This window comes from Mytilus californianus, unplaced genomic scaffold, assembly GCF_021869535.1.
Source record: "Mytilus californianus isolate M0D057914Y unplaced genomic scaffold, xbMytCali1.0.p SCAF_19, whole genome shotgun sequence".
Lineage (NCBI taxonomy): Eukaryota > Metazoa > Mollusca > Bivalvia > Mytilida > Mytilidae > Mytilus > Mytilus californianus.
Genome location: NW_026262667.1, coordinates 11,997,955 through 12,010,176, shown reverse-complemented (window position 1 = coordinate 12,010,176; position 12,222 = coordinate 11,997,955). Strand labels below are relative to the sequence as shown.

The 12,222-nt window shown below is 32.1% G+C and overlaps 1 protein-coding gene across 4 annotated transcripts in view; it reads left to right on the top strand.

Annotated features, from left to right (window-relative positions):
* Positions 1–12,222, top strand: part of LOC127726913 (intraflagellar transport protein 122 homolog) — a 66,253-nt gene that overhangs the window by 10,420 nt on the left and 43,611 nt on the right. For all 4 annotated transcript variants that reach the window (XM_052234287.1, XM_052234286.1, XM_052234285.1 and 1 more), the window contains 5 exons: positions 1,654–1,729; positions 2,259–2,450; positions 2,957–3,095; positions 9,632–9,690; positions 10,289–10,432. In XM_052234287.1, coding sequence (XP_052090247.1) covers positions 1,654–1,729; positions 2,259–2,450; positions 2,957–3,095; positions 9,632–9,690; positions 10,289–10,432 — 610 coding nt within the window. The remainder of the gene's footprint in view (positions 1–1,653; positions 1,730–2,258; positions 2,451–2,956; positions 3,096–9,631; positions 9,691–10,288; positions 10,433–12,222) is intronic.

Here is a 12,222-nt window from a genome sequence, read left to right as displayed (position 1 = left end):
ATGACAGTACTCTTAATTACTATTATATTATCAGTCCTTATACCAAATGTGAATCAGTATATGATTGATTCGTGATCAGTAATTAATAAGTTTATCTGTTTGCTCTTAGTTTTGTCTTGGAGAAGCCAAGCAATCTGATTCCTTTTCAGTTGAAAGAATGACATGAAACATGAATTAAGTATTTTTCAATTTGCACATGGAAATAACTGATTATCGAAACTTTTGAATTATTAGATTTCACATTGTATTTTCTGTTTTGTTTTGGAACCTATGCATAATATGTACAGCTGTTAAAGGAATGTAAATTTTGAGAAACCCTTAATCTAAACAGGCTTGCATTTAGTAAAAGTGTCAATTTATTTTCCAATTCCACTTTGTCAAGTTAATGTCCAGAGCAGAAAATAAAGTAGGTATGGTCAGTTTTCAGCACTAAAAGTGGTGTAAGTTAATTTGATGTTCCAGGTAGTATAAAGTGAGAAAAAATATTTCCCCTACTATCATATGCTGCTTTACTTGTTTTATCCACTCAATGTTATGTTTCTATCCTGGTTTTGAACTATTTTACATTGTCTGAATTGAACTGATTTTTTTATTTATCAGCCTTCCTTGTGTCTGTATCCCTCTTCTTTGACATCTCTTCATAAAATTGCTTATCACAGCTTTGTGACATCAAATATGCTTGACCTAGCCTTAATAACTTTGATCCTTGCTTATCACCAACCTTGTAATGTTTGACCTGACGTTGATAAGTTTGACCAAAACTTATTAGGTTCTCTTACAGTTTGCTGGTTTAACAATAGAAGAACTATTGTTTATATCATGAAAAACACACACAATCCTGTAAACTGATTATCAGATTTTTATGTCCCACATATGATAGTAGTAGGGGCATTATGTTTTCTGGTCTGTGCGTCCGTTAGTTCATCTGTCCGTCCGTCCGTCTGTCCCGCTTCAGGTTAAAGTTTTTGGTCAAGGTAGTTTTTGATGAAGTTGAAGTCCAATCAACTTGAAACTTAGTGCACATGTTCCCTATGATATGATCTTTCTAATTTTAATGCCAAATTAGAGTTTTGACCCCAATTTCACAGTCCACTGAACATAGAAAATGATAGTGCGAGTGAGGCATCCGTGTACTATGGACACATTCTTGTTTTCATATATTTTAAAATATCAGCTGCTCTACCCAATATAAATCCTTTTTCAACTACTGCTCTCACTCAACAAAAAGCTTCATATTGTGACACACAGATATGCAGAAAACAAGATTATCTATAGATGGAATAGATATACATATTCTGTTTACCGAAAGGAAAAACATTATGAAAAGTTTCAATCTTATAAAATGATTGAGATTTATATTACTCAGTGGTAAAGTATGTAAAACCTAATTTACTGGTGAAAGAATTGATTTATGACCACTGGATATGCCCAATTTTTCATTCAGTTTTTATTTTTGCCGAATTGAAGTTTTTGGTATATAAAGCAATAAGTGATGACAGTTTTATTTTGGTGAATTGACACAATAGAAATAAAACTGTTACATCTTACGTCACAGTGTACCTGCTTTGTTCTAATATTTCATACAGATTTGATGATTTTTTAATTGAAGTTTGAGATATATTTAGATTTTGACAGTACAGATTGATTTTTTAGGGATGAACCATATGATATATTGTCTGTTGCTGACTGGGGACAAAGATTGTCTTTCTATCAACTCTCTGGTAAACAGGTAAGATCCTTCTATCAACTGTCTGGTAAACAGGTAAGATCTTTCTATCAACTCTCTGGTAAACAGGTAAGATCTTTCTATCAACTCTCTGGTAAACAGGTAAGATCCTTCTATCAACTCTCTGGTAAACAGGTAAGATCTTTCTATGTTTGTGACAATAATATGTTGTATTATAAAATAAATGTATGGATTTTCTATAAAATCTGCTTTTCCTGTATTGAATCAAACTCATTAACTAAATAAGCCACCTTTGTACCATTTAGATTACAAAGGAGGAGATGGTCAAGCAATTATTTACCCATGTATTTTTCAATTCTTCGCTTTAGGAATTTGATAATTTTATTTTCAAATGAGTTATATGGCTTTTTCAGTCTATATTTTAACATTTAAAAATGTTCTTGACAGAAAAAAGCAAGATTTATGCAAAGTTTTACTGAGCAATTACATTAAAATCATCATTGAAGACATCTTGTACCAATATGTCTAATTTGTTAAAGCTTTTACTCATATTACTGTTTTTGTGTTTCAGATAGGAAAAGATAGATCACTTGGTTATGACCCGTGTACACTAGGTTGGTTTTCTAAAGGAGAATATGTAGTAGTTGGAGGTTCCAACAAGCAGTGCTGTCTTCATACCAGAGAGGGAGTTAAGCTGGGTGTTATTGGAGAGCAGGAATCATGGGTGTGGTGTGCAGCAGTAAAACCCGATTCCAATTATGTGGTAATTATTATCACCCATAATGCAATTTTTCAAATGACAAAATTAGATGTTGTTTTGTTTATTGCAGATTGAATAACGTGTAATACCATGGAAATTTTTCTTAAACAATGCGCCCAAACACATTTTTTTTTTTAAATCTTAAAATATGTTATACTATACAGGTGTTAATATTTGTACCCCTAGTTTATATGTAGGCGGTGGGTTGTCAGGACGGTACTATAGCATACTACCAATTAATATTCAGTACAGTACATGGTTTATATAAGTGATAATATTTGTACCCCCAGTTTAGTTGTAGGCTGTGGGTTGTCAGGACGGTACTATAGCATACTACCAGTTAATATTCAGTACAGTACATGGTTTATATAAGTGATAATATTTGTACCCCCAGTTTAGTTGTAGGCTGTGGGTTGTCAGGACAGTACTATAGCATACTACCAGTTAATATTCAGTACAGTACATGGTTTATATAAGTGATAATATATGTACCCTCTGTTTTGTTGTAGGCGGTGGGTTGTCAGGACGGTACTATAGCATACTACCAGTTAATATTCAGTACAGTACATGGTTTATACAAAGACAGATATGCTTACAGAGATAATATGACTGATGTGATCATACAACATCTAATCACAGAACAGAAAGGTTAGACATAATATCATCAAATTAGACAGTACATTGTAGAACCTTCTTTCCACCATAATAATGTGTTTCTCCAGTCTTGTGATATAATTCACATTGATATTGTAGTAAAAAATATCCTGATCCAACTTTTTTTTTATGGAAGTTGTTTAAGAATTATTGCAAGTTTCAGTTATAACAAGATCGAGAACCCTATATCAGGAAATTTCATGTTTGTCTAAATTTTTGCTATGCATTTTACTGCAAAAATTTAATTGAACAAAATCTTCACTGTCCATTTAATTGCCATGTAAAAGGCTGTAAAACAAGAAAAGTAAACAGGATGAAGATTTAATTGTTCCTTTTAAAATCCAAACAAAAACCTGATGTGCACTTTGATTTGGATTAAATAAGATTGCCTTTTTATCCTTATCATGACTTCCTATCTATAACATGCTGCTAAATATCACAAATTGTATGCAGTTGAAATTAAAGTAAGGGTTGTTGAATTATATTTATCTGGAGAGGAGATAAATTCTATGGTTTCCATCCCCTTTTATCCATCTAAGAAAAAATATGTAAAGTTCTGCTGTATATAATCTTCTGTCCCTCCAATATTGAAAAAGAATAGCCACAAGAAAGTTAATAACTCAAAATGTTAAAATTAAATTGTCACACCGGTTTATAATATTTCACCAGTGAAAGGAGTTACTCAGATAAACTTGATGAGATCAATGACCCAGATTTTGGACAGTATTTATTTTGACGATTCTGATGTTGAAGAAGATGAAGACAGGGCAGCCAAAGAGATCAAACGCGCTCTAGGGACATTAAGTCCTGTTTTCAAAACTGCTAGAGGTTTATTGTTCATCCAATTGTTCAATATTTACTACTTTCCATTGTTTTTTGTCTCGCCTGGCCTTGACAGAGTCAAAAAGGTGAGACATAGGTATGCTGTTTCCGGCGGCGGCTGCGTCAACAATGTATTAGTTTGTGATTAGGTCTAGTTTATGGTGAACCACTAGTGGTAGGTCAATGATATTTGGTATGCAGTTGTATTAGCATTGGCACATCTCATTTCCATGGAGATTATTTGGCCTTGCCCCCTCAGTCATGGTCTATTGACTTTGAAACTTTTGCTTAGTTGACATATATTAGTTTGTGATTTGGTCAGTTTATGGGGAACCATTAGTGATAAGCCAATGTTAATTGGTATGAAGTTTTATAAGCATTAGCACATCTCATTTCCATGGAGAATATTTGGCCCTGCCCCCTCAGTCATGGTCTATTAACTTTGAAACTTTTGCTTAGTTGACATGTATTAGTTTGTGATTAGATCAGTTTAAGATGAACTGCTAATGTTAAGGCAATGATATTTGGTATGCAAATGTATTGGCATTTGCAATTCTCACTTCTATGGATATTATATAGCCCCACCCACTCATCATGGTTCATTGGCTGAAACTTTTACATAGTTTACAAGTTAATGTTTGTGTTTAGGTTTGTTTAAAGGGAACAACTTATGATACGTCAATGGTATTTGGTATGCAGTTGTATAGCATTGGCACATTTCATTTCAATGGAGATTGTTTAGCCAGGTACCTTCAGTCATGGTTCATTGACTTTGGATATTTGCATAACTTACTTGCTAAAGTATTGCTATTTTAATTTCAACATTTGCATTATCAAAATTACAAAAAAAGGTGAGACATATCTCTGTGTTAACAGTTTATGTTATATTTTTATGATTTGTGTTAATATTTTTGTTAAACAAGGCTTTTTCGTGTTATTTTATATTTTTCTTTGATGAAGCATTATTCATTTATTATTGTTGATAAACACAGTTGTTATATTGTCATAGAAAATGCTTACTATAGTGGTTAATGTCTTAGTTATTCCATCCATTTGTGTTTCCATCACTCTTTCCATCCATGTGTCTTTCCCATGACATTTTGTCACTCATGAACTACTAATCAAGACTTTCTGAAATGTGTATTCAAGTTTCATGAGCATGCCATTATGTGTGAGGTGTTTCTACATCCATTGCTCATTAACTTCTTGTTAATCACAAACTGATTGCGAGAGTATCATTAGTGAGCAATAGCTCACATTTCAACTTGTCATGGGTTGCCTCACTTAAATTCAGATAGACTGTTTGGATACCCTTGGTGTTCATTTTTTTGTTTGTTTCTAAAACCATACCGTAGAAAGGCTTGTATAGTCCGCGGTTTTATTCTCCAAAATTGGACCTTCAAGACGGGGTGCGGACTATAGAGTACAATAAGCAAGAAATAAGAGAAAAATTTCAATTCGCGGTCGAGGTGGTTTGTTTACGTTCCGCCATCTTTGTTATTTCTATTGTAGAGGGCGCTCTTATCATTTTTCAAACTAATAATTTTAACTCATCCATATTAATAAGTTATTTCTATTCAATATCCAATTAATACTGATAAATATAAAAACTAAACCTTTCATTACAAATTTCTCGTTTCTTTTCAATGCATTGGTTGAAATAAACTGGTATCTGCTCGATTGAAACGATACAAACATAGTGAAAAAGACAACCGTAAACCAGCTTAGAATTTGTAAACTACAAAACGAAATCGGTTATTGTTCGTTCCGTTTAGGTGTTTCATACTGACTAATATTGTTTGTATTAGCTTAAGACCCTTCAAACATTAATGTGATAGATATATTAAAGACTGTTTTAGGTATAAAACCACTAATTCACAGCCCCATTGCTTTCTATGTTAAATTCTGCAATTTCAAGCATAAATGGCTACTTTGTCTGAAGTTCAAATAAAGTGGCAGTCATTTCATGTCAAAGCTGTACTTTATGCTGACTTGTGCTGAAAAAATCAACATACCTTTAATTGCATATTAGAGCGTACTGGTTCCCGGAAGTTTGATAGTACAAAAACAGGAACTTCTGATCTGAACAACAGGCCAAATGAGCCCTCCTATTAAAATTGCATATACTTCTTTATTATTCAAATAAAACTTTCAACAAGGGTTCTACAGTGATCCCAAGTCCCCAAGCTTTCATTTGATACTAAAACTACCCAAATATTCCCACTATTGACAAAGATACAGCTATGCGTAGGAACTATTTTGTTTAAAATATGTACTACTTTCTTGTATGTTCTTTCCGACCGGGCCTGAATTAGTGGTTCTATACCTATAACAGCACCAAACTTGTTATATTGACTTCTGCTTGACTTAATTTCCTTCTATGATCTATTTCTAGCATAGAAAAACACATAAAGCTTTTGTCAAAACACTATATCACTGAATTCAAGCTCAAATTGGACTGGTAGTAACATATGCGTTAAATAAAGAAAACTACATATGGATACCAATAGTGACAGATATGACACTTTTTCAATTTTTACCAGTTCTGATTTGTTAATATCTACTCAAATAACAGTGTTCTTACCTATATGTCTTATTTTTATCAGAAATTCTTCCTTGAATATAAATACAGTGGTCCAAACATGAAATATAATTGATAATTTTGTCCCCCCTTTTTTCTACATGTTGGAAAAGGAGAGTGATTTGGTAAAAAAAATCATACTTTTATGTATAAACATGGATCAACAAGAGCAATTTATGTATCTCCAAGCTAGACAACTTGCTAAAATGGTTATTAAATGCATTTCAAGAGAGATTTTGGAATTCCCATATAAGTATACACCAATTTTCCTTGAAATAAATAATTCACCAAGAAACACAATAAAACTTGAACACTCACTAGATAATTTGACCAAAAACAATATTTATACTATAAACTAGTCATAATATACAAGTTTCATTGGTTTCAGTGTTAGATAATCCAAAAATTTAAATTTCAGGTAAAATCTTAACTGTGTGCATGCTAAATGACCAAAAAAGGCTAAACTACCTTATTGTAGCAATTTGAGGGCTGTAATTTGACACTAACATAATTGTTACATAAAAAAAATAATGTAACATGATTTCTGACAACAAATGTGACCAGTTTTCACTGTAAAGGGTATGATTTCTAAAAATAGAATTTCACATGCCTGTCAGTAATAGGTATAAAACCACTAATTCACAGCCCCATTGCTTTCTATGTTAAATTCTGCAATTTCAAGCATAAATGGCTACTTTGTCTGAAGTTCAAATAAAGTGGCAGTCATTTCATGTCAAAGCTGTACTTTATGCTGACTTGTGCTGAAAAAATCAACATACCTTTAATTGCATATTAGAGCGTACTGGTTCCCGGAAGTTTGATAGTACAAAAACAGGAACTTCTGATCTGAACAACAGGCCAAATGAGCCCTCCTATTAAAATTGCATATACTTCTTTATTATTCAAATAAAACTTTCAACAAGGGTTCTACAGTGATCCCAAGTCCCCAAGCTTTCATTTGATACTAAAACTACCCAAATATTCCCACTATTGACAAAGATACAGCTATGCGTAGGAACTATTTTGTTTAAAATATGTACTACTTTCTTGTATGTTCTTTCCGACCGGGCCTGAATTAGTGGTTCTATACCTTTACAAAAGGATGGAACTGTTTTACTTTCAAAGTCGTATTATAGTGATATCTGTTATGTACGGATTGGACTCTCACTGGTTAATTTCTTCTTTTACACGTGCTTTTTAAACTTCCTGTTTAAACATACACAAGTTTCTGAATTGTTTTTTAAGTGAATTAAACTTATTTTAACAATCATGAAGCGTTCTAGAATCATTAACAAGCAGTTTCAGCTTCTGTTTGATGATGGAAAACAGGTTTTTCCAAGAAAATACCGCAAACGACCGCACAGGATTTGAAATTACCGGAGTTTCATTAGACCTTTTCTAACAGTTACAAAAAGTTTTTTTACCTAAAATTTCGTGGGGAGAAGGGGGTGCGGACTATGTACCACTGCGAACTATACAAGCCTTTCTACGGTATATATATTAGAAACTATGAGATACTAAAAACCATATTATTTTAGCAGATACGTTTTTCTTGCTAAGCCCTTTTTAGAAAATTATTTGATAATTTATTTTCATGACTATTTACCTGTTTCCTATTAGATAAGATCAAAGTTTGTTGTGTTCACAGTGATTTTCTACTGGTGAAAGGTTTTAATCATTGGCATAGTTGATAGTTTACAAGTTTAGGTTATGCCATTTGATATTCAACATTTGTATTTTACTATTAGAGAGTACTCATATGAAACATATCTCTGTGTCAACAGGTTATTAATTTTAATTTTACACATTAGAACTGAAAGATATAGGATCAATAAACCATATTTTGAGCTGCACTAACTGCATAAGACAATTTTTGTCGAGTCTGTGACTTCTGTCACAGAAAGCTCGACATAGGGATAGTGATCCAGCAGCGGCGTTCACTAACTACACTAATGCTTTATATTTTAGAAGGTGGAAGACCTGGATGCTTCATACTTTGTATATAGATGCCTTATATTATGACATTTCAGTCCACTGTCCTTGACCTCATTTTTATGGTTCAGTGACTACTTGAAAAAAAAGTTCAGATTTTTTGTAATGTTAATTTCTCTTTAATTATGAGTAATAGGATAACTATATTTAGTATGTGAGTACCTTGCAAGGTCCTCATGCCTGTCGGACAGTTTTCATCTGACCTCTACCTCATTCCATGGATCAGTGAACACGGTTACGTTTTCGAGGTCAAGTCCATATCTCAGATACTATAAGCAATAGGTCAACTGTATTTGGCGTATGGAATGATTGTTAGATGTATATGTCTGTCTGGCAGGTATCATCTGACCTTGACCTCATTTTTATGGTTAATTGGTCAATGTTACGTTTGTGTGTTTTGGTCTGTTTTTCTTAAACTATAAGCAATAGGTCAACTGTATTTGGTGTATGGAATGATTGTAAGGTGTATAGGTCTGTCTGGCATGGTTCATCTGACCTTGACCTCATTTTCATGGTTCATTGGTCAATGTTAAGTTTCCTGGTTAAGTTCGTTTCTAAGAAACTATAAGCAATAGCTCAACTATATTTGGTGTATGGAATGATTGTAAGGTGTACATGTATTTCCAGTTTGGTTTATCTGACCTCGACCTCATTTTCTTGGACCATGTTAAGTTTATGTGATACTTGTAGTAAAGCTTTATATTTAGGACTATCAACATAAAATCAATGGTCAGTAAAGCAGGAGAGACATTTCAGCGTGTGCACTCTTGTTTTATTTAATCAGGAAGTTAGTATGATGTACTTTGTAATTATATATGACTTATACTGTTAGAGAAACTTTCTTGTCATGTGATACCACACACAGAGGAAAACGATTATTGGAGAATTAATAAAAACTAATTTTACTAAAGAAATGTTTTTGATTATTTTATTGCACAATTTTGTCAATTTGAATTTTATTCAAATAAAAGATTGTCACTATATTTGATTTAATATAGCAATTCAGAATAAGTGTGAAAGTGTATATCAGATATAATTGTATTCAAAAGATTATTTAACTTTTGTTCTCTCATATTAATATTTAAGGTATTTTATCAATCTTGTTTAATCCTTTTTTTCTTTTTTTTTCTCACAGTAAGAATTAAATGTCGTGATCTAGTGAAGAAAATAGCTATATACAGACACAGACTAGCAGTAAGTATCAGTTTAGGCATGTCACTGTTTTACCATTGTAAATCTGTTATTTTGAATTAAATATATGAAGTTAAATGTCATTGTAAATCACACATATAAAGTTAAATGTCATTGTAAATCACACATATAAAGTTAAATGTCATTGTAAATCACACATATAAAGTAAATGAAGTTAAATGTCTTGTAAATTACACATATAAAGTTAAATGTCATTGTAAATCACACATATAAAGATAATGAAGTTAAATGTCATTGTTAATTACACATATGAAGTTAAATGTCATTGTAAGTTACACAAATGAGGTTAAATGTCATTGTAAATTACACATATAAAGATGATGAAGTTAAATGTCATTGTGAATTACACATAAATTTAAATGTAATTGTAAATTACACATATGAAGTTAAATGTTATTGTTAATTACACATTTGCAGTTAAATGTTATTGTTAATTACACATATGAAGTTAAATGTTATTGTAAACTACACCTATGAATTTAAGATAAAGATAATTAAAAAAATTAAATGTAAAGCTGAGAAAGAAAATGTTTTGGTACTTAATCATAATGATAGATTTTATTTAATTTGAATGTTTTAGGTTCAGTTACCAGACAAGATAGTTATATATGAACTCTATTCTGATGACTCAGCAGACATGCATTACAAAGTGAAAGAGAAAATAAACAGGAAGTTTGAATGTAACCTGCTGGTTGTGTGTTCACAAAATATCATATTATGTCAGGTAAAATAACATGAGAAATAATTATGGACAACTGAGTAAACTGGTACTTGTCTGTTCAGGTGTTATACCACCAAATCATAGTACATCACATCCAGTTTCATACAAAAAAGGGGTAAAAAAAAACATTGCCTTGAATTTGACAGTTGTAGGAAATTAACCGTGCATTTCATGGCAGAAAAAATTTCTGAGTCATAAACATATATCTTGGATATTGCAAAGCACAATTCTTTTTTTATTTGGTGTTTCTATAAAATATTTTGGAAACTTGAGATGACATGGTTGCTAAAGCTTGTTAACAGGAAAAAAAGGGGTGAAAATTTGATTGGTTTACTTCCAGTGATGGTTATTATCTTATATGCAATGAAATGTTATGTGAAATTTTCACTAGTACTGGACAGGATAAAACTTTACTCATGCCAAGTGTTTCTTAATTTGAAACAAAGATAAATTCTGCACAATTTTTTGAAAATTGCCAATTTAACAAAGACTAATAGGGCCAAAATAAATAAATGGTGTGTTTCCGGTTTCCCGACCCTACCTCCGTTTCCGACGCCGACCCTAAACATTTTATTGACAAAAATAAAAATAAAAATTCAAAATCCGGATTTTTCAATCTGTCCGGATCCGATTATTTGTTTAGAATACTATTGATCTTCAAAGCGTTTGATAATAACGACCAATATGGATAAGTAAAGCGTTTCAAGGACCAAGATTTTAAATAAACAAGCATGGCTTTTTGGAAAACGTGTAGCGTATTAGCTGTCAAATATGCGAAATGTGTTCACATTGACGCAAAATATAATGACATCGATTCCGGATAATAACGATATGATAAATCTTTTTGAAGAACATCATGATGGACCTATAGACGAAAAAAATACGAAGTTGACGCACTTTGCTCAACAGTCAACTTCTTTGAACAGGTACAAGCGAGATTTTTTAAATATTTGTATATATAACGAATAGAGTATTCAGTATATATACATATATTAACAAAATCTCGTCTTGTACCTGTACTTCTTTGGACCAAAAGTCAGAATCGTTTCAGTTTGGACAGTAAAATGAGTTCAAATTTACTGCTAAAATCAATCCAGATTTTGTTGTAAAGCATGCTCTTACGAATGTTGTACAGAATTGTGCTCAGGACGCAACATAAACGGCTGTTAATGCTTTTTAGTTTATGATGGCCAGGGGACAGACAATGCTTTTTAGTTTATGATGGCCAGGGGACAGACAATGTGGAACAAGAAAGATGAAACTTGAGAAGCTTTCCCCAGTAGGCAGACATGGTGTATGATTCATATTCATTTATAAATAAATCTGCCCCAGCACCATGTCTACTTTTATTCTTTTTTATTTCTCTGGCTGGTCCCATAACAATTTATACAAGAAAAGGGAAAAAAATCATGTCATAATTACATCTGCAATTTATTTGACCAGTAGATTAATGAGGGTCGTAATTGGGGTACCTTCATGACGAATTGCCACGAAATAGAAGTTCCTTCATAATAGAAGTTCCAAATGGAAAAAGTGTTCTGGAATAAATAGTACAGTATATATGTTCCTAACGGAATGAATGGTATAGAATATTTGTTCCAACAGGAACAGATATTATGACATTGTTTATAACAAACTTCGGTTTTCAGTGGAACTTCTGTTAGGCAGAACAAATATACGTAAACAGAATAACGATAAAAAATAGATAAAATGTACACTTTCTTTTAGACGGTAAAAAAATCGACTGATTTTGAGGAATCACGTAAATTTTTTTCCAAAAATAACAGTAACGA